The following is a 23,298-nucleotide window of genomic DNA, read 5'->3' as shown; positions in this document are numbered from 1 at the left end:
AATCAGTCTAAAGATAAGGACAACAAAAAATCCTATTTAAAAATCAATATCTCTGTGAGTTTACTAAATGTAATGAAACTACTAGATTAAATCATTTGTCATGTTTTCCAGGTTTTGACCTAGGAGAAAGCTTTTCTTTGAGACATGCATTTTGTGAAGGTGATAAAACCTGTTTCAAATTGGGAAGTACACTACTTATTAGAGATACCATGTAAGTAAAATAGTTTTTCTTTACATTTTAACTATTTCCATTAACTGTTTAACTGTTTACATAAACTATTTTCTAAGGAGATTTTAAATAATTTGTTAAAAAATAAAAATCTCAATTTTTTATACTCACTTGAATGCTATAGTAAATGTTCTGTTTGTATATTTGTTGTTTTTAATAATCTTTGCAATCTGATCTTGCTCTATGGTGTAAATGCCACTTACATGTACAGATAGAAACATCATCTTTAGAGAATAATTTGTTTTCAAAGAAATATTATTTTTATTCAACATAGACATAACCAAAATTAGATTTTATAATGTAAACTTTAACACATAAGGCATGATGCAGACTTAGAGACAAAAGGCTGATTTATCATATTTCTATATGCTTTATTCACATAGATAAGCTTCATGCTAAATTAAAATAAAATAACTTAGCCCTTACGTATTCATATTATATAATGTATAAAGTAAATAGTAAAGAAAAACTGTGGGGTTTTTTTTTCAGTTTTATTTTTGGTCTTGATCTCATTTCAATTCAAAATGGATTTACCAAAGGTTTCCTTTGTTATCGTCACTATTCTTTTCCTGCTGACAAACCTGGGATTAAATAATGAATCACTTGACATTTAAATACTGACAATTGGTCAGCAACTACGCAGGGAAATAATAAATTTCCATATGCTTGGCTATATGTAATTGGAGGATGGATAAGTAATTCAGAAAGCTTGAGTCATCAAAAAGGCAGATATAGCATATATGGCCATGGTACTCAGTCTTTGAATCTTAGATGAACATTCCAGTGTGTGAATACACTGCAATGAAAAAAGAATCAAAATTCTGTTTGGTTTAAAATGCAGCACAGCTGTTTTTGTGTGAAAACATATATAAATGTTTTCACTTCCTGTTGGGTAGCCTAATATTTAAGAAACCAGACAGGGGTGTTGAGAGTCTCAGCATTTGAATTTTCAAAGGGAAGTGGAATTAATCATCTCATTGCCTATCCTCAGATGCTCCGTAAAAGACCATGTTTCTAACTCACTTTTTTTTGTATGAGAAAAGTTTCTTTTAAGCCTTCTATTTTGTGATAACTTTCAAAATTTTAGCTTAATGATATGATTTCTTAAAAGTAAACAGCTCATTAATTGGTAAGAAATAAGAATATTAAAGAAAGTGATTTGCTATTGGGGGATATAATGGTGGGCACTTCAGCAGACGTAACTGTACAGACCTTTGCTGTCATGGGTGGCTTTCAGGTGGTTTCACGTGTAAGCACTAACCCTCAGGACAAGGCAGTTTCATGTTTGGGTATTTCATATGCAGTAAAGTCAATAGGTATCTCGTATATATTTCATATGTATTGGTTTAGATGTTGCTTAACTACTAGTAGACAACTTTAATGAATTTAAGAAAGGCAATAAATTCTCTTACTAAAATTAAGATGCATTTTATATCTTGTCCTCTTCCTAATGATTTAAACTCCTGTTATTCTGGCTTGCTAACTAAAGGATCGGAGTGAAAATCTTTTAAAATTCATTGAGCCTGTATATATAAGAAGACTTAGCTAATTTTAAGTAGTTGTATTGGAAAACTTAGTGCCACATTTAGACAGTGCTATTTCCCCTTAAATAAGTAACATAATCAATATTAGGTACAACTTGAAATTTATTTCTTGACCTTTGGCTCTAAAGCACTTTGTGATCCCAGATGATCAATGCAAGTGAGTTCTCTGACTCTGCGCAGCAGAACCCTGGTTTCTCCACTACAAGAAACTGGAGGATATCTGGTTAAGCTGACTAGCAAGTGTCAAGTGGCTTGGCTCATCTCCACTTAATTTCACTCATTGAGCCAAGTATGCTAGGATGCTTCTCTTGCATGATGCCATTTTGATTTTTCGATGAGACGAGAGTAAAGTTGCAGCTATTTATATATTTGTAAATAAACTGCCTTGCAGAATCAGCATGGGAAAAAGCAGATGCTATTTTATATGGAAAATGGGATTCTTTCTGTGCCTGAGCCTGTTTATATTGCTCTGGCATCTTCCGGATGAGATTTATGTGGTGAGAGATCTGATGAGTGTGTTGGTCAGATACTTATCTATTGGGCACACTTAAGGCCTTAAGCCTAGCTTAATGTGGGGATCCCAAAAGCTGCTCCTGTAAGGGACCTTCAAATAAATGTTATTGTACACTTGAAGGCTCAGGGAATATCTGAGGGGTTTTATATGTTTGGTTTTATTTTAAATTCATGTCCATTTTTTCATTATTCCTTGGGATAGCAAATGTTGTTTGGGGGGTTTAAATGAGTCTGGGTGGCATGCTACCTAGTTTTCTAAAATTATCTTTTAAGAGGAAAGTTCCTTGGCTTCCTGCACATACAGGTTTCCCTAGTTATGTGGAAGAAAGAAATCATTATTTTTATACATATTCAGAACTACATCCCAGATGATCATACTCTGGTTATTTTTAAATTGTGTTTTGACAATTATTAGGGAAAATAGTGACGTTTTGAAAGAAAATATACATAAAACATAAAACATGTATATACTACAGAGCACTTTATTTTCTTGGTGTAATATATTTCATTAGTTGCTTATATTTCATTAGTTGCTTCCATAGAAACATATTTTAAATAAAAATGTCTTAGTAGTCGAATATTTTAGAAGAGTTTATGAATATTGAATTTCTAAATACTGTTGATTCTGAAGGAGCAATATACTCTTATTTTGACTGGCCAATGAGGGAATCAGTCAATTTTAAATATACCAGGGAAATGAATTTCCTGATTTATTATTGAATTCGAGTTTGGTAAAGAGCCTTATCTTTCAGAAGCTATGATTGGTACCTAGTGACTATCTTAAATACTGTGTTGAGAAGGATTCTGAGTCCATTTTGGGTTCAGCAAATCAGAGTGCTATGATCCATTAGCAAAAGAGGATAGAAGGGATGCTTATGTGTGTTTCAAGTCTGTAGCGTCTTTGATTTAAGATGATTCCTGTGAGCTGATGGTTTTGTAACTGAAACAGTTCCTAAGAATGGGGGGAGATAAAGCTATATGTGAAAATAATCAACACAAATTAACATTAATAAGCTTTTATGAGCTTGGTTAGAATAGCTAGACACAGTGGCGTTAATAGACAGAACTTGTCCCCTTCCTTAGCTTTTGTTACAGATAGATAAATCTCTAGTGAAGAGGGGATCTTCTCTCTCTGTCTTTCATTAAATTGGTGGTTGCTTTCCAGGAGCAGAGACTATTTGGTTTCACAGCTTTACATGGAAAAAAAGAGCTGGTAGAAGATATTCTTATTTGCATTTTATGTTTTTGTAAACATAATAATCCTCAGCAACTAGGAAACCCCAAATTATGTATTTGGAAGGTGTGTAGTGTTTTTTAGGAGTTTTTCGAGTTTTTCAAGTTTTTCCGGACCTTAACAGTTCCCTTGGAAACAATCCTGAATGTGGGAAAGCTGTTACGTCTATTGCCTGTACCTGTACCTTGTCTTTGCTACTGTTGAATGATTCACCCCATAGACATGTCTTTTCTACCCAGACTTTTACACTACCTCCAGATTTTTATTATTATAAATGACACTACAACATACTAGGAAGTTGTTTTTCTCTGTGTTTAGGATTATTTCCGTAAGACTGATTTTTTTTGAAGTGGAATCTCTAGCTCACTTTTTAAGATCTTGATATATACTTCTAATTATGTTCTATTATTGCTTTATTCATCTATTCTGCATATTACCCAATATCTTCAGTAACATTTACGAATAAAAGCTGCGGCTTGCTATGTAAGTATTAGGGGTTCCTGAAACGTTTCTCTTCTGCTAAAGGATGAGTGAGATGTAGCATTCAATAAGTCACCAAAATGAATGTAGTCTAGTCTAGAGCTCACCCTTTTATTCAACAAGCATTTATTGAGCATCACTATGGACTGGGTACTTTACTAGGCTCTGGAATTACACTGGTGAAATAACATGGGTCTAATCTTGCTTTTCTGGACCCTGTTGGAGAGATAAACAGTGCAAGGAGAAGCTATACTTCTCTCTTGCCTTGACTCAAGAAGAAACTGAGATGTATTGCCTTCTGTCATTCAAGCATGAGCTATAGGACTCAATCCCACTCCATCTCTCATAAAGACTGAACTTTCTTAAATATCACACACAGACTGATTTTTAAATTCTGTTCCTTCCCTCTTAAGGGTCTCTTTTCTAACCTATGTTTCATTTTTATTGCTCTTCTTTGGGACCTCTCCAAGTTCTCAAAACCAGTTAAATTTCAAAGCTCAAAATTATGTTCAAAATTCTGATATTGAAGCTTCTAATTGCTGAACATTTTAGGAGGATTGCTTCAGAATTCCATTAAACTATAGAGAATGACTGTTTTGCATCCTGTGTCTTTTCATTTAGGGCATTCTATTATTTCATAGATAGTAAATTTCTCATTTAAGGAAATCTGACTTAATTAAAAAGTTGTACAGCCATTTATATGAGATTGACTCACTATTACACATAACTCTTATGTCATCAGTTTGTCCTTAATTATAGTTTGGCAAAAATGTGAGGTGAGTCAGTCATTCTTAAAATGAAAAGCCTGATAAGTTCACAATTACTGAGTTCTTTAAAAAGTACAATTTAGCCAAATTAAATATATTAGATAAAACTGAATTTTATAAGTATCTTAAACAGATTTTAAAATGCATGGAATTATTTTCTTCATCACAAGAGCCTCTCACAAGAACCTATCTTATTTTTCTCTAGAAAATTCAGAGATGTTAATGTTTTAATAACAAATTGCTTTGTATAGAAATAGCTACTTGTTGGTCTCCAACATTGGGGGTTCCCCAGGTGAAATCTGAAACTGAAAGGTGAAACCTCCACATATGAAGGGTAAGGAGAGATGAGAGAAAGAGGCAGACCACTCCAGATTGGTAGGTAGAAGGTTTAATAAGCAGGGGAACTTATACACGAGGCTTATCTCGGACTGCTGCAAAAAGAGACTACCATACCCACCCCACAGAACCTTAAAAGTTAAGTCTTCACTTAACATCATTGATAGATTGCTGGAAACTGTGACTTTGTTAAACAACATATAACAAAACCAATTTTACCATAGGCTAATTGATATAATATAGAGTTAAGTTCCTATTGCATCTTTCTGGTCACAAAAATATCACCAGACTTCTAAGTAAAGACCTAAAAACAATTATAGTATTAAACATTGAAATAAACATGAGGTATAGCTACATTTAAGTAAGATTAATAAAAACAAGTAAGATAATTATTTTCCAACCTGCTTATTCTAGTTTAAAGTTCTAGGTGGCCAGAGCCTATCCTGACAACTTAGTGCAAAGCGGGATCCACTCTGGACAGGTCGCCGTTCCATCTGAGGGAGCACATACATACCCACACTCAGACTGGGACAGTAGAGATAGGCCAGTTCGCCTAACATACACGTCTTTGGGATGTGGGAGGAAACTGTAGTAGAGATAGGCCAGTTCACCTAACATACATGTCTTTGGGATGTGGGAGGAAACTGGAGTATCCAGAGGAAACCCACACAGACAAGGGAGAAAATGAACTCCCGTAAACAGTGACTCTGGGTGGGAATCGATTTTTTTTCTCTCATCAGTGTTATAATGAAACAGCATTGAACAGAATGACGTTATTTGAGGACCTGCTGTGTAGAGGCCTTAATAGGTTCAATGGCGTATACAATTCACATCGTCTCAAGAACACATTACTCTCTCAAGGCTGCATCCTTGAAATGGATCCAGATGTGGAAATGGTGGCAGAAGGTACATCCCAAGGATGGGAGGGGAACCTCTGATTGTCAGGATCCAGCTTGTGGGTCAGTCTGAGTCCCCATCCTCTCGATGATCTTCTCTAACATTACTAAAATGTAATATAATATGAACTATTATCAGTTCAGTATTTTCATTTACCAATTTGGAAACATTTAATATTATCACGATCAAATTTAAGTTGTGATTTTCTCCTTTCAGATTTCATATAATTCAGTATTGCTTGGGGAAAATTAAAAAGTATCAGTAATTGATCATAGGCATATGATCATTATATCAATTTTGTTTTATTTCAGAAAGATTATTTAACATATCTACTATCTTAACAAATTTTTTAAGTGTACAATATATTATTGTTACACTGTTATACAATAGTTCTCTGGAGTTCTTAGCTACAATGAACTATAGCTACAATGTTATACAGCAGATCTCTGGAGTTCATATCCTATTTTATTATGGTTAATTATATATATTTTATCTTAAAATGTCCTTATGCCATTTACCTTGAGAGTAATGAGTTACCAGTTAAATGTACTACTTAGGACTCATAATAATGCAAATGTCATCCTAAAGTAATAAAATTAAGGTGTCCTATTTTGGCAATTACTTGGGCCTTGACAGGCATTGATTAATCTTCTGCTGTTGGATCATGTTAGATTTCTTTCTTCACTCATTCTTTTAATCCAATGAATCAAATCTTATAAGGGACATCAGAGTTTTTGCTTGGGTGGGGGTTATATGTACATATCTGTAGAGTGTGCACTACAGGTTTTTAGAGTATACAAAAGAAAGAAAGCATGTAAGCATGTACTTCAGTCATCTTAAATCTTATTTGGCCCATAAAATACTACGAGGATTAATTAGTTATTCACCTTCAGTAGTTGCAAATGTATTGTTCTTATAATGGTTGTAAACCTAAACTGAAGCATGACAAATTTATGAATTAGCCAGATAATGACATGAATTAATTAGCATGATGTTTCATTATACTAATACTTAAATATAACTTTATAACAATTCTGCAGTTGTTTTTGTAGATTGATGAAACTGTTTTATAAAATAGCATTGGATAGTCTAATCCTCATTCTCAGACACAAAACCATAGAGTAAGATACAATTATGATTTCATTGATAAGCTTTGAAATGTACATCAATCTAGGAAGGATAATTGTGTCAACTAATGAATCATTAATTTATTATCATTTTAGTTCTTTCGACTTAGCCACAAAGGCTAATCAGAAAATAAGCATGGTAGCCCAAAAGCTGCTTATGTTTTTTTATATGACTCACATAAGCTTGGTACACCTTGTCCAATGCCTCATTTTAGTCAGTACTTATATTTCCTAAAATGCATTCGTTCCAGAGTAGGTGAAATTTTTATAGTCTTAAAATAAAAATAACATATTCAAATAATCGACTTCAATAATTCCTCTCACCATGGCTGTACCTGCGTAATTGGAAAGCAACCACAGGTTCAGCGAAAATTTTAATTAATATGATGCACCTGATAATGCCATGTAGAATTAACATCTGGTTGGTTGACTAGGAGATTGAATTGACCAGATGTTTTGTACCCAGGTTATTCTTATTTGAACTATCTCAACTTTTGCTCTCTACCACAGAATTTCTCTGCTTCAGCAGTCCTCTCTAAAGGTGACTCCTGTTTTCAAACATTAACCGCTTCACTTGTGCTCTAAATCTCCTGGTCAGCTTCCTCTAAGACCTTGATCCACCCATGAACCCCCTTGCTCTTCTGTTTTCAGTGTCCCTCTCCACATATCCTGGCCTCTTAGTCTACAGATATACTTAATCCTTCCCTGTTCTAGAAACATTTTCCCTAGACAGTCGCTTTTACTCCCATACTTTCCAAAGGAATAATATTACTGACTACTTTTACTTCCTTGCATCTTAACCCACTCATATCTAAGACTTCTTGAACACTATGGCAATTTCTCTTTCAAAGTTACTGGTGACCACTGTCCAATCTCCAATGCCAACAACATAAGAGTTGCTCTAAACTGCCTTCTTGTACCCATTTCTCTCTGTCATATTCTGCCCATTATTTCTGCCAGTCGAAATCCTACATATCCTAGAAAGCTTAGTATACATTCTACCTTCCAAACACAGGCTTCACTGATGTCCTCAGGCAAATCTCTCTTTTTGTGGTCTAATATACTTTTAAAATACTTTTTATATAATGCTGATCTCATTCTGGCTCAGATAATCTAAATGTTCCCAGGCCTCATTAGGTTGTGGGTTAAAATGATGTCATATTAACATCAGTTCCTAAATTGTTGTGATTCCTACCTGTACAACTATAGAACCTCTGCCTGTAGAACTGTAGAAACCTCAGCTCCCTCTTAAATGCTACTCTCATTTCTTCTGGGAGCCCCAAGAGTGTAACACATGTGCTCATACCCCAAAGCAAACATGTTTTTGTTGTGTTCTAATCTTGTCAATTCATGTCACCCCTGCCTTTGCTCTGAGTCCCCTCCATGAAAATACTGCTCTATGGGACACAGCTAACCACTACTCGTGGTTGCTTACCCTCACCCGCAGGTGCCAGAGTTGCTCTGTGACTCACGGTTGAGTGTGAGTGAGGGTGTGTGCTTCAGAGGGCAGTGGCATGGGTTCAATGACTCTCTAACTATCTTTTGGACCCCAAAGCAGTGATACTTAGGCACAGAGCCTGACAGTGTATTTAACAAATATAATTCAATCAATCCTCAGCATTCCTGCCTCTGTGGGGTTCAAAAGCTTATAGATACTAGGATACTAGGCAATCATATTACCTTCACATTGCCTATCTCTCTTCTAGTTTACTCACAATAAGAATATAACATTCCCTTTACATGCGAGAGCTATATTGAAAAAGTATTTAATGACATATTGTCACTGTTATTTCTGCATTCAGCTTTGATGCCAATGAAAGAAGAAATTCTAACAAAGTGTTTCATTCAATTTCCACATTATACTGAATACTCACCGTGTGTCAGACACTAAAGATTTAAGGATGAATAAAGACATAGTTCCTGCCATCGAGCTATTTCTGTCTGGGAAGACAGATATCTAAACAATTAGCTATTATAGAATGTACTAGCAATCTTTAGATATTATCTATTATAGACTCTGGGAAAATAGACAAAGCTATTTTGAGGGAACCAGGAAAAGCTTCATGCAAAAGTAGAAGCTTGAACGATAAGTACAAATTTGCCAGGTGAGTCAGGGAGACAGTGTGTGGTAGTTAGAAAGAGTATCATGGTAGTTTCAAAGGTCAGGGCAATTTGATAAGAAATCCCATGCAGTTAGTGAACACAGAGGGAGAGAGAGTTTGGGGTGGGGAGTGGAGGAGACTGAAAGGGCAGGTTATGGTGCTTTTCTGAAAGGTCTACATACCAGGCTAAGGGGGTTGAACTTTATTCATAGAAAAACAGTAAAGTAAAAGGTAAAAGATTTCTATGATCTAGAGAGAAACCAGAGTTTATCAATTACACCTCACCATAGCTGTTTTCAAAAAAGTGAAGATGTGGAAGCAATAGAATTACATTCTAGAAAAAAAAAAAAAAAAAAAGCTGAATATATGCCATTGGGAAAATCACAGCTTTCAATTAGATCTGAGACTCCTGGACTGATCCTGAAGTGGAAGCCAAGCCCTCAGAGTCAGGAAACACCCTTTAGAATTCAGAGGACCTCTTGGGGGTGGGGTTGGGTTTGACCCAGAAATTATTTTATCTTTTTTGGGTGGGGCACACCTGAAAAAGCTAGCCTTCGAGGTCTTTCTGAAGAGCAGCTTTTTTAGTCCATCCTCAATTTTTATTATCCGAATGCTATCTATCTATCAGTAGGGTTTGTTTTCAATGGGACATCATTTACAGTGTCACAATGAACAAGTACCAACCATAACAGGAGAAAGATTATTAGAGAGTCATTCAAGCTTTGTTTTCCCATTAACAACCTATCTGTCCGAATTCCATCAGCAAACACAAAAAGGCTAGGATTTCAGTGTCTCTGTGGCTATGGAACTTAAATATCATCACCCAGCTTGTGGGGAAGGCATTTTAAACAAAGCCTCCAGGCCCTGCTGGCCAAATTGCCTGTAATGTGACAGGTGATGGTGGATGTCAGCTGGGAAAGAAATGACTTACTATAAACTCCAAGCATCTCTCACTTCACTCTCAGGAAATGTAACTTGTATCTTATTTCTCTTCCTGGAAGATATTCAGCAAGTCAAAGGCTCCATTGATACTTGTAAATACGGAAGTTCTTCATAAACCCTGCCTCACGCTTATTTAGAATGGAAAAATTAATTTGGAAGCCAGTTCTTGATATTTAAAAATAGAATTTTTTCCATTTAACCATTTGATTTTAAAAGCAAAAAATATATATAGAGGTTGGGCTTGCTAAATACAATCTGGAAAATTTACTTCAGCTCTACCAAAATAGCACTTTTAAAAAAAAGGGGCACTTTGCTTCAAGGCTTATGCTATGAGGTGGTTGAAAAATCACCCCTGAAACTGTTATAATTAGAAACAACTTTTTAAACACTTTGCTGTCTAAATGTATATCACACTCAAGTTTTTACATAATTTACAAAATGAAATTTCTCTAAAATAATTATGTCTTCTTGCTTTTCAGTTTTTGAGTACTGAAATTGTGAAAATTTGTTAATCTTTTTATTTTATTTTAATTTTTACACATTTCACTCGTTGCAATATGTTTCTTATTATTTAGTTAAGTAAAAGAACAAAAAAGAAAATGGTAGTCTTGGGTTTTTCTTCCTCATCCTCTTATTCTGTAGTTTGGTTTTGTCTCTCTTTTTTTTTTTTCCTGTTCATGAGACAGACAGGTTACTTGTCACATTACAAACTATCGTTCTTTTAGGAATATTGAACAAATACATCAAATTGAACTTGCTTTATAATGAAATTACCAATTACTTAATATATTAATAAATAAATAAATTTATAAGTTTTGTTATGATCTTTATTTTTCTTGACAATCAACAACCAGGGCCTAGTTATACAGAATAAATGAGATCTACTCCTTGATTTCATCTCCCCATAAAATAGTTTTAAAATAAATACTTATATGTATTTTAAAAGAGTGAATTATTTTTAAGTTTTATGATTTTCCCTGGCTTCGCCATGCTGGCATGTTCTCCATCTGGAAGGGAGTGTGAAGAAGCAAAGTTTTTTCTCTTCAGGCAGTTCTTATTGTGTCTCACTAATTGAGACAAGAAGGCCCATTATTTGTTCAGTTGACATCCTTCTGTGCCTGGGAGACCAGACACTTCACCTTCATTGGATTAACTTTGTGTATAGATACATTAGGCATTGATTTCACATGTCAGGTGAAGAATGGAATGGAAACTTATCACGGATCCCTATGCCAGGAAAATATTAATGTAGAATCAGTACTAAGGGTTCTTTTTCTTTCCATAATCATTTGAAATACATTTGTGATCATTATCTTCACATTTTTAGGAATTACTTGTCTTTTTAGTTAGGTTACCATTCTATTGATGTTCTTCCTAAGGTATTTAAATCTCAATATATTGCTTCTCATGAGTGGGATAAACACAGGAGCATTTTTTATCAGACTGCTTCATACTTTTCTTCATATTACATACTTATTGGTATATAGTTCTCATAATGGTATATATACTGTTCTTATAATTCTCACTACTCCTGAAAATTGCACTTATTTTCAAAAAATGCTTGGTGAAAAATGCTAATTTTTGTAAGAAATGATCCCTAAGGAATATGTAGAAAATATTTCTGATTGGCTATCTCCTTCTATAGCATGCATATCTTTCCTAATACCTAACAGACAGTATCCCTGTTTTAAAGATGTTACTGTGTGGTTTGCGATACTTCCTGATCTGTGCTCAAAATATCATTATGGGAAAGAACTATAATAATCTACCTCTCAGGGCTACTGGTCACCTAGGATATGCAAATGTCATAATGAATTCTTTGCTCAGAGCCCAAAATATGATTTATTGTTATTGTTACTATTATAGTATGTGTAAACATTTTAATTATTTGTTCATTTCTTTAAATTAATGTTTAATATTTATTTACACCCCCAACCCATGCTGTACTCAGAAAAACAGAGTTTTTTCCCCCATATAGTCTCAAAAACATTACTTTTAAGTCAGGTCGATAACAAAGAGAGAAATTTGATTCTTAACTCAGAGTATGCAAGCAACCTGATATGCCAGAAAAAACTAACCTTGGGATGAGGAGTTCCGAGTTCAAGTCCTGTCCTGACCTCTATCTGGCAGAGTGATGGTGGGGCAGTTATTTAACTTCTGTGGCTTTAATTTCTCATTTGTGAAATGAGAACATTGATCTAATCATTATTGAGGTTTTTTTCAGTTTTAGGAGTGTAGAACTACAAGAAACAATTATGTGTGGTGTCTTATAACAAACATTTCCAAGGTGAAATCTTAGAGCAGCTATTCTATTTTACGATATAGCCTGTAGAGATTTTAAACTTCATTTCGAAAGTAAGGATACTGATTGTGTTTGTCCCTGGACTTGTTTTGTGTCAGTTTTTGATTAACCTGGTGTAGAAGCTCATAGAGCTTGGCTTTTCTTTCTGCTATTTTCCTGCTGAATGTGATGTAGAAGTCTCATAAGGCCTTTAAAACATTATGCAAACTAACATAAATTTTATATTTTTATACTATTAAGTATACTATATTATACTATTTATACTATTAAAAATTTATACTATTAAGGTAGGTCATAGTCATCATTACAAATTTTCCATGAATGGAACAGATTTTTATGAGTGCTTCTTATTTGCCAGATATTAGTCTAGATGCTTGATTTAGAGCAACAAGTCTGGCAGAGCCCTTATTTTCATGGAAATCACATTCTAGACACTGGATACAGGCAATATATGTATAAATCATTACATTTTTTTAAAAAGTTGGATAGTTATAAGCCTATAAAGAAAATAAAGCAAAATGTTGGGTAATGACTGAGGTGAGGACAACTATAGACCTTTCAGAGGAAGTGACATTAGAGCTGAGACCTGAATAGAGAGGAGAAGCCATTTAAGTGAAGACTTCTGGGAAGGGCCATCCCAGGAGAGGAAACAGGAAGTACAAAGCCTAAGACCTCAGTGAGCCTGGTGTGTTCAAGGAACAAAATTCAGGTCATTGTAATTGGAGCGTGGGTGCCACACAGAGACTGAAATAGGAGATGATGTGTCAGTGGAAAGCAGGAGTCAGAGCACATAAGGCCTTGTGAGCCATGTGCATTTTATTCTAGGACCCATGGGACACTGTAGGAAGCTCATAAGTAAGAGAGGTACCTGGTCAGATTTACATTTTAAAAGCTCATTATAGCTGCTGTGGGCAGGTCAGACTTAAAGGGAGAGAAAAAAGGGAGAACAATCAGGACAATGTACCAGGAGTCTCAGGGAGAGATGGTAGTACCTTAGACAAGGGAGTGTAATGGAACTGAAGAGAAGTGAACAGAATCAGGATCTATTTTGGTGGTACAAATAGTGGGTTGGATGGGGTCGGGGATAATAAAGGAAAGACAAGAATTAAGAATGGCTATTAGGTATTTGGCTGGAGCACCTGGGTGAATGGCCATGCCTTTTATTGATATGTGGGATCCTTAAAAAGGGATGTGTTTGGTAGGAAACAAAAAGTTCAATTTTTGTTACTTAATTAGAGATGCCTTTAATACTCAAGTGGAGATGCTGAGTAAAGACTTAGGTATAACACAGGCGAGAGAAATAGTCAAAGTTGATCTTGGTTGCATCTCCCCTTTGGTATTAGCTCCTTCTTTTTGGAACTTCTCTTCCAAACTTCCAGTGGCTTAAGGTGATACTTTTGCTGCCCAGGGCTCTTGACAGTGGCATCTCATCTTGGTCTGGCCAACTCAGGGGTGTTTCCTACTCTGGATTTATTTCTCCCCTTCTCTGCCTTCCTCATTTAAACTTTCTTGCTTTATAACAGGGGTCCCCAACCCCTGGGCCATGGAACAGTATCATTCCGTGGCCTGTTAGGAACCAGGTCACACAGCAGGAGGTGAGTGGCAGGCAGTCGAGCAAAGCTTCGTCTATATTTGCAGCCACTCTCCAGCCCTAGCATCACCGCCTCAGCTCCACCTCAGATCATCAGGCATTAGATTCTCATAGGAGCACCAGTCCCTGGTGCCAAAATGTTGGGAACCACTGTTTTATAATAATCCCTATAGATCCCAGTTCTGTGTGTTCCAAGGTGAGAATTAATTATTAGACAATTCATTAGTAATGTGTGACCAATGTTTAGGGACTATTTTAATGGTATCAGAGCTTGAATTTTATAAACACATGCATTTTCCAGAGAGGAAGAAAGCTCTAATAGTAGAGTATTAGATGTTTTGGCTTGTCAGTGAAAGTACTTCATAGTTAGGGAGGATGTTGGTATCTCTGAGTTCAGAACCACAGTGGATGTAGAATCCTGTTTAATAACAATGATACATGCATAAAGTGATTAAATGCTTACTCTATCTCATGCCAAGATCTTTCCTGTAATACAGATATCTTTCAGACATCATCATTTTGTTTGTATTTCTTAAAGATTTTAAATAAATTTTGACCAGAAAAGAATTTTCATTAGTCTAGTAGGAAAGAAAATCTAGACAATGTAATTAATATGCTATTTAGATAAATATAATCCATTCATAACTTCCTATAGTGACTTATTCATGGTTAATAAGATGTTAATTTTTATCTAACTCCACAAACATGGGTACTAGTACTTTGTAATTAGATATTCTGTTTGAAGTATATGATGAAAATATTGAAAAAAGTATATTTTCACTTGAAGTCTCTTTCATCTTCTTTTCATGTTTCAGCAAGTTACTCATTATGAAGGCAATAGGTTGGGAGTTATAAACTTTTATGACATATTTTTCATCTTACGCAGTAGCAAAAATAATATTTGTTAGTGTTAATTCTCAACTTTACTCTGGAAGAATATAAGATTAATTTATAGGCCATTTTAAAGGTTAGAATTATTTTTTCCTAAACCGAATAGTGGTGTTTAAAAAAAAAAGATCATTAATATAATTTATGCTCATGGCAAAAATTGGGAAAGTAGAGAAAAATATAAGGAGGAAAACACAACTCTCTCTTGATTTTAACTCCAAGAGGGAAGGATTGCGACATTAAGATCTTTATGAAGTCAATTTTTTATTGGGGTCCAAATCCAACTGGTATCGGTTCTCAGTTCTGGATGTCGCCTCTGTTGTTGTCGGTCAGTATAAGGAGCTCCACTTTTGACCTTTTGCCACTTCCCCTACCTTTTAGTAGCATTTTCTTCTATTTTGTGATTGAACAGTGGGCTGCTATTATAGAGAACATCAGAGAGCAGGTGAAAACTACATTCTAGACTTTTTCAATATTGAAATAAATGATAAGTTCAAGGGAGTTTAAAATATGTGAGTTACAAGGTTTTAGAGACACTCCAAATTACATCTAGAGCTAGTCCTCTCAGGCTCCAGTCAGTGTAAAGAGATTTCCATAGGTAGCAAGTTTTTTGACACCTTTGGATAATTTGAAATGACTCTAGTCTGGCTCTTTATGACTTTTACTTAGTTGCATTTTAAAAATTGAGTTTAGATTAAACAATTTATAAATTTGCTATACCTCTGTCTGTGAATATTTAGCTGACTTTCATTAATATTATAATAAATAGACAATGGTAAATAAAGGATTAATTACCCTTAAATTTCATGAAACTTCAACCTCTTCAAATGTAGGTTAATATTAATTTATGCGGATGAATTTTCCACTTAAGCATTGAATTAGATACAATGTGTATAAAGTGGAGGGAAAGTGAAAGTATTCCATTGAGAAATTTTAGCCAAATATATATATGAATGAGCTTGGCAAGTAAGGATCAACAATATTTTTCTTAATGGGAGTATCACTGAATAAGCAATGGATAAGATTTCTCATAGGAAATTACACTCCATTCAAAAATATTTGAGCATGGATATCTTAGACATAGCAAGCTGTCATTATATCTCTCTGGTAGCAGACCAGTAATCCAATATAGCCTATTTTATAATAGAAACTTTGGCAAGGCCCCGAGAAACTTTCTGTGTCACATTAAGTGTGCTTGTGTGGTATAAATAAGGAACACAGTCTGTAAGAGTAGACATATTTTATAACATAATTTTTAAAATACAAAAATTTTTCTTCAAAAATTGTAGTCTTGGCAAGCAAAATAATTTTTGGCCTTGAAAATAGAATATGAATTTCCAAAAGGGAAATATAGTAATTATAAGGATTTTCATCCATTATAAACAGGCTAAAAAATAATTTTTCTTTAAAAATAACTAAATTTATTTCAATGAATTATTTTAAGACTATTACATATTATAATTATTATTACTATTATTTTGCTTTATTATTTTTGTCACAGAAGGAACCTTTCATGAGATATAAATATTTTTAATTTTAGAATGAGATTTAAATTATTGAAAAATAATTATATTTAATTTTAGTACATGTAGTATTGAAGAATCATATCAAAATCAAATCTTTATTTTATTTGCTGGATCAGTCATTCATTTAACAAATAGTTATAGAGTGTCTTGCTGGCACTGCAGTTAGGCTTTGTGGTTGATGTAAATATAGATATAATGCCTTGTGTTCAAAGAGTTTTCAGTCTCATGAAGGGGAGTGATAGGTGCCTATATGAATATAATCCTAAGTAGAAAGTAAGATGAAAGACGTTTTCATTATCTTTTGCTTTGTAAAAAACTACTTCAAAACTTCGTGACTTAAAACAATTTATTACTTCTCACAATTTTGTGAATCAGAAACATGAACAGGATTCTTCTACATGGTTCTGCTTCATGAGAAGTTCACTCAGATGATTCTCTCTTGGCTGCATGAAACTTGTAGTTGGGCTGAACTGGAAGGTCCGAGCAGATATTACTGATGATATCAGCAGGAATGGCAAAGTCAGGAACTCAGAAACTGTACCATCTATAAAAGCAGTGAAAACACAGGCAAAAATAGTCAAAACCAGTATTATTATACCAGTAGTATTATAAACCAGTATTATTACTAGAAATTAACCATGGTCTTGCAACCATCAAAATGAGCGTTTATTCAAGAAAAACACTGATTCTCAGTAAGAATAGCAAGCTTCCTGGCTTAGTAGCTTGTCCTATTTACAGCTCTTTCTACTCAACATAATAGTAGGCTTGAAAACCAACAGCTTCATAATCATAAGTGCAAACTAGCAGCCTATCAACCACTGGAGGAGGAAGAATGGGTTTGCAGGTCAATAAAAGCTTCACTTCCAGAGAATTATTTTACCTGATTGTTACTTGAAAACTCCCACTCATAGAGCCTGTCTTTATTTGACTTTACTCAGAGCTGGCTGAGTTAAAACAGTAAGCTCCGTCACTTGTTGAAAATAATTAGTAGCAAGTGTGTAACATCACAGCTGTCCAAGACAGCAACTACAATTGGGGCAAATGAGAAGAAATCAAAAAAATTTTAAAGGAAAAGTTGGGAAAGGAGATGTCCATTGAAAGCATTAGAAAGTTCCAACATATCTGTGGGAATCCAGACACCTGTGTGTATGCACAGGGCTTTGTAGAAACCCAGGAAACATATGAAAAGGCCCTAAGCTCATATCTTTGGCCAACTTTGAAGCTCCGAACAAGCTTAAAGTGAAAGCTAAGAAGAGTTGTAAACCGTCTGCCTGAGCATTAAAGGCATTCTCCAATATTTACACATAGCCCTCCCCAGAGGCTGTGATGCTTCTAAGTCAAAGGCACTTAGCTGACCACTAAACTAACTGACCAGGGACTCCAGTGGTTACACATGAAAGAGTGCACACTTTACAAAATAGTTCAGGAAAGTGACTAAACAAATGAACAGCAGCAACAACAATGACCATAAAAATAACAAACAGCAAACCATTAATGGGTAGAAGATAATCTGATTCCCAGAGTTGCTATGTTATATTATTTAAAATGTCCACTTTTTAATTTAAAAAACTACAAGATATGCAAAGAAACAAAGTATAGCCCATACACAGATAAAGAGCAGTTAATAGAAACTGTTCCTGAGGAAACCTGGACATTGGACTTACTTGGCAATGACTTTAAATTAGCTATTTAAAATATATTCAAATAAAAAACAGAACAAAGCTCCCCCCCAAAAAGAACTAAATAAAATGGAGACAAGCAATCTACCATATGCAAAGTTCAAAACACTGGTTATAAGGATGCTCAATGAACTTAGGAGAAGAGTAGATGAATTCAGTGAGAATTTAGAGAGATGGAAAACCTGAAAGTGGAGATAGAAAACATGAGGAACCAGTCATAAGTGAAGACTACAATAACTGAAATGAAGAATATGTTAGAGGGAATCAATGGTAGATTAGATGAAGTAGAGAGTTGAACCAGCGATTTGGAAGATAAGGTAGCAGGAAACATCCAATCAGAAGAGCAGCAAGAAAAAAGAATCCAAAAAATGAGGATAGTTTAAGGGGCCTTTGGGACAACACCAAGTGTATCAACACTTACATCATAGGGGTACCAGAAGGAGAAGAGAGAGAGCAATAAAGTGAAAACCTATTTGAAGAAATAATGATGGAAAACTTCCCTAACCTGGTGAAGGAAATAGACAATACAAGCCCAGGAAGCACAGAGAGAGTCTCAAATAAGCTGAACCAAAAGAGGCCCACACCAAGACACATTATAATTAAAATATCAAAAGTTATAGACAATCTTAAAGGCAGCAAGAGAAAAGTGTCTAGTTACCTACAAGGGAGCTCCCATAAGACTGTCAGCTGATTTCTCAACAGAAACTTTGCAGGCCAGAAGGGATTGGCAGGAAATATTCAAAGCGATGAAAAGCAAGGACCTACAAACAAGATTACTCTACCTAGCAAAGCTATCATTTAGAATCGAAGGACAGATAAAAACTTCTCAGACAAGAAAAAGCTAAAAGAGTTTGCAAATACCAAATACCAAACTAGTATTACAAGAAATGTTAGAGGAACTTCTTTAAGAAGAAGAGGAAAGAAAAAAGATCAAAAATATGAATAATAAAATGGCAATAACTACTTATCTAACAACAGTTACTTTCAATGTAAATAAATTAAATGCTCTAATCAAAAGATAAGAATGCTGAATGGATAAGAAAACAAGACCCTTACATAAGCTGCCTACAACAGATGTACTGCAGAATGAAAGACACCCAGAGACTTTAAGTAAAGGAGTGGTAAAAAATATTTCATGAAAATGGAAACAAAAAATAAACAAAAAGCTAGGGTAGCAATACTTATACCAGACAAAGTAGACTTTAAAACAAAAGCTATCACAAGAGACAAAGACCCAGTAATTCCACTTCTGTGTATTTATTCAAACAAACCCAAAACACTATTTCAAATGGACATGTAAATCCATATGTTCATCGCATCATTGTTTACAATAGCCAAGATGTGGAGGCCACCTGGGTTTCCATCAATAGATGAATGGATAAAGAAGAGGTGGTATATATATACAATAGAATATTACTCAGCCATAGAAAAGAATGAAATCTTGCCATCTGCAAAAACATGGATAGATCTAGAGGGTGTTATGCTGAGTAAAGTAAGTCAGACAGAGAACACAAGTGCTATATAATTTCACTTACATGTGGATTCTAAAGAACAAAATAAGCAAATAAAACAGAACAAACATACATACAGATAACATTTTGATGGTTGTCAGATGAGAGGGGGGTTAGGTAGTGGGTGAAAAGGGGAAAGAATTGAGAAGTACCAATTAGTAAGAAAATAGGCATGGGGATATAAAGTATAAGGAATATCGTCAATAATATTATAATAACTATGTGTGGTATCAAATGGGTACTAGATTTATTGGAGTGATCACTTTGTAAGTTATATAAATGTCTAATCACCATGTTATACACCTGAAACATATAATATTGTACACCAACTGTAATTGAAAAATAAAAAAATTATTAAAAATAAAATAAAATATGTTCAAATAACTAAAGGAAATTATCTAGTGAACTAAATGAAAGTATTTCTATTTGATGTCTCATCAAATAGAAATAGAAAATACCAATAAATATATATAAATTATTAAGAAAAAGCCAATCAAAATTTTGCAGTTGAAAATTGCAATAACAGAAATTAAAAATTTATAAGAGGGTTCAAGAGATTTGAGGTGGCAGAAAAAAGAATCAGGGAACTTGAAGATAAGTTAATCGACATGGTCTAGTATGAGGAACAGGAAAAAACAGAATGAGAGAAAATGAACAAAGCCTCAGAGACCTGTGTGACATCATCAAGCATACCAACATAAGCATGATAGGAGACTCAAGAGAGGAAAGAAAGGAAGAGAAAGAATATTTGAATAAATAATGACTGAAAACTTCTAAACTGTGATGAAAATCATTAATCTCTACATTTAAGAAGTTCTAGAAACTCCAAATAGGAAGAGAGCTCCACACTTAATAACTGCCAAAAGACAGAGAATCTTGTTAGGACCAAGAGAGGGTGGTTCAACATGTACAATGGGATTCTCAGTGACGTTAAACTAATTTCCCATCAAAAATCATGGAGGCCAGGAGGTGGGATGACATAGTCAAAAGTTTTAAAGGAAAAATGACGCCATTCAGTAATTCTACATCAGCAAAACTATTCTTCAGAAATGAAGATGAAACTAAGACATTTTTAGATAAAAACTGACAATTTATCACTTGCAAATTTACAAGAAATCTTGAAGGAAGTTCTTCAGGCTGAATGAAAGAAAACTGGACAGTAACTCAAATCTGCACAAAGAAATAAAGAGCACTGGTAAAATAAATTACATAGATTAATATAAAAAGCAGAATAAATGTATTTCATTGGCTACTTTTTCATTCTCTTCTTATATTTAAAATATAGTTTTATAAATTATTTAAGCAGTAATTATAAATCTATGTTTACGTGCACATAAAATCTAAAATTACATTTTATATGACGACACAAAGGAAGGGAGAGGAAACTGCTATATAGGAGTAATATTTTAATATATTTTTGAAATTCAATTGGTATCAATCTGAACTACAGTATTGTAAATTTAAGACATTAATTGTAATCCTCAGGGTAACTACTGGGAAAATAACTCAAGAAACAAGGGAAGTAAAATGCCATACTAGAAAATATCTATTCAACATGAAAGAAGACAATAATGGAAGAATAAACTATTTACTGATTTATTTAATATTTATTGAGTACCTATCTTGTGCAAGCACTATTCTATATGCTGGGAACAAAAATGGTGAATAGGATAGACAAAGAACCTCAGGGAGCTTACATTCAAGTTTCTTGGCTGGGCCCCATAGCTATGTGGTTGTGACTTGGTTTATATCAGTGAATAAAGGTTGTATTTAGTGTTAAAACATTCAGAAGGATTGAGGGGAATGAGGACTGAGAAGAGGTGGTAGATTTGTTGGTTGGGGATGCTTTAAGAATGTGGGAAGATTAGGGCTGAGTGGATTGTGGCAATGTAGATTTTCAGAGTATTCATTTAAGAAGTTTGGTGGATAGATGGGAAGATAATATAATGGTGAAGCAAGGTTGAAGAAAGTTTTGTCTGTTTTATAGCAGGGGGAAGACCTACATGTATTTGTAAATCAAGGAAAAGGAGACATTAGAAAGGGAGAGATTGAAGATTTAGAAAGAGTTTTAGCCTTCTTAAATGCAAAAATGACTGTATATTGAGAGATGAAGCAACAGGTAAAGAAAGATTACAATACATTTTCAGAAGACAGAAAGAAGTTGGAAGACTGATAATTGACTCAACAGATAGAAGTTAGAACCTATGTATTGCAGGTCAGGGAATACTGGAGAGATGTGGGCCAGTTTACTTCCTCAGACACTTGAGAGACTTATCTCTATGAGGAACCAACCTCTGCAGAAGTTGGTGTGTGTGTGTGTGTGTGTGTGTGTGTGTGTGTGTGTGTGTGTGTGTGTTGGGTGTAGAGACCTCAGGTTATCACTCATTCAGCTAGACAAGAAGTGAGAGGTTTATTATTGAGAGAAATTAAGATAGAGAAACTCTAGATGGGGGGGGCGGTAAACAGGAAAGAGACATGACACCAAAAATAGAGGGATAAAGTAAAATTTATAATGAATTATGAGACCCTCTCCCAAACACCCACCATGCTTCCAGAATGTCTTCAGCCATGTGAATACCCTTTATCTATAGGGAAGAGGTAAATAGAAAGATTCTATTTATTCTAAAGTGGAAAATAAAACTCTTCTTAAAGAAATTGAATGTCCCTAGAGAAATAATCTCCCTACAATAACATATTAGGGACTCTTAATGAAATCGACCAGGCGATCACGCTATACAGTGAAGCTGGTTCATTGACACACTATGCCAGTATGCATATGATTTACAATTAAAGTTTTCCTGCTTTATTCTAAACATATATGGACTGCAATGACTCACTGGAAATTAGAGCATAGCTTCCAACATGGGAGAGGCCAAACTATCGAACAGGAAAAATTAACATAGATGAAATTGAGACATTCAAGGGTGCAGGGAAAAGCATTTAAAAGCCCACCTAATTGATAATGTCAGAGATTAAAAATACTGCATTCAGGATATTTTGCAAAAGAGAACAAAAGAGAATTTAGAAATAAAAAAATTAACAAAAATTGATGTTGAATAGAAGGATTGGAAAATGAATCAAGGGAATATCTCAGAAAGTAGACTAAATAAGGAAATGGAAAAATATAAGAAAAAGGGTAAGAAAACTAGAGTTAAACAATTGTTTAAAGAGGGGATAAGAGAAAATGATATGGAGAGAATACTTTAGTAAACATACAAGAATATCTTCGGTAATGCACAGCCCATATGAAAGATGGGCTCCATACAATGAATGGAAGAAAACCTCTCAGGAAATAGTACGTCAAATTTTAGAACATGAGCTAAAGACATGATCCTAAAAGCATCAAGGTCAAGAGTGAGATAAAGGAGGCAGGAAATTAGAAGGAAGGTGGAGACACATTATTGCATGTGGTGGTTGGGATACCTGCTGTGTAGGTTGAAGTTTTCTTTTTAAAAGTCATTTGATGCAACTTTCTAGTTCAAAATTTCCACTTGAAGTTTATGTTTTGGTGTTACCTCTCACCTCTACCCTTGTCCACCTTTCAGGTTTATAGGTGGTCCCAAAGAGAAATGGCAGGCATCATGTGATTGTTTTGTTTGTTTTTAAATGAACATTATTTAAACCAGTACA

At 34.5% G+C, this 23,298-nt stretch overlaps 1 protein-coding gene across 1 annotated transcript in view; it reads left to right on the top strand.

Moving 5' to 3' along the window:
• The window catches only part of COL19A1 (collagen type XIX alpha 1 chain), a 292,373-nt gene that overhangs the window by 24,370 nt on the left and 244,705 nt on the right, over positions 1–23,298 (top strand). The window contains exon 4 of the mRNA XM_039853067.1: positions 112–211. Coding sequence (XP_039709001.1) covers positions 112–211 — 100 coding nt within the window. The remainder of the gene's footprint in view (positions 1–111; positions 212–23,298) is intronic.

This window comes from Pteropus medius, unplaced genomic scaffold (assembly GCF_902729225.1).
Source record: "Pteropus medius unplaced genomic scaffold, Ma_sr-lr_union100, whole genome shotgun sequence".
Lineage (NCBI taxonomy): Eukaryota > Metazoa > Chordata > Mammalia > Chiroptera > Pteropodidae > Pteropus > Pteropus medius.
Note: the sequence above shows the minus strand (reverse complement) of the source record. Positions and strands in the feature narration are given on the sequence as shown.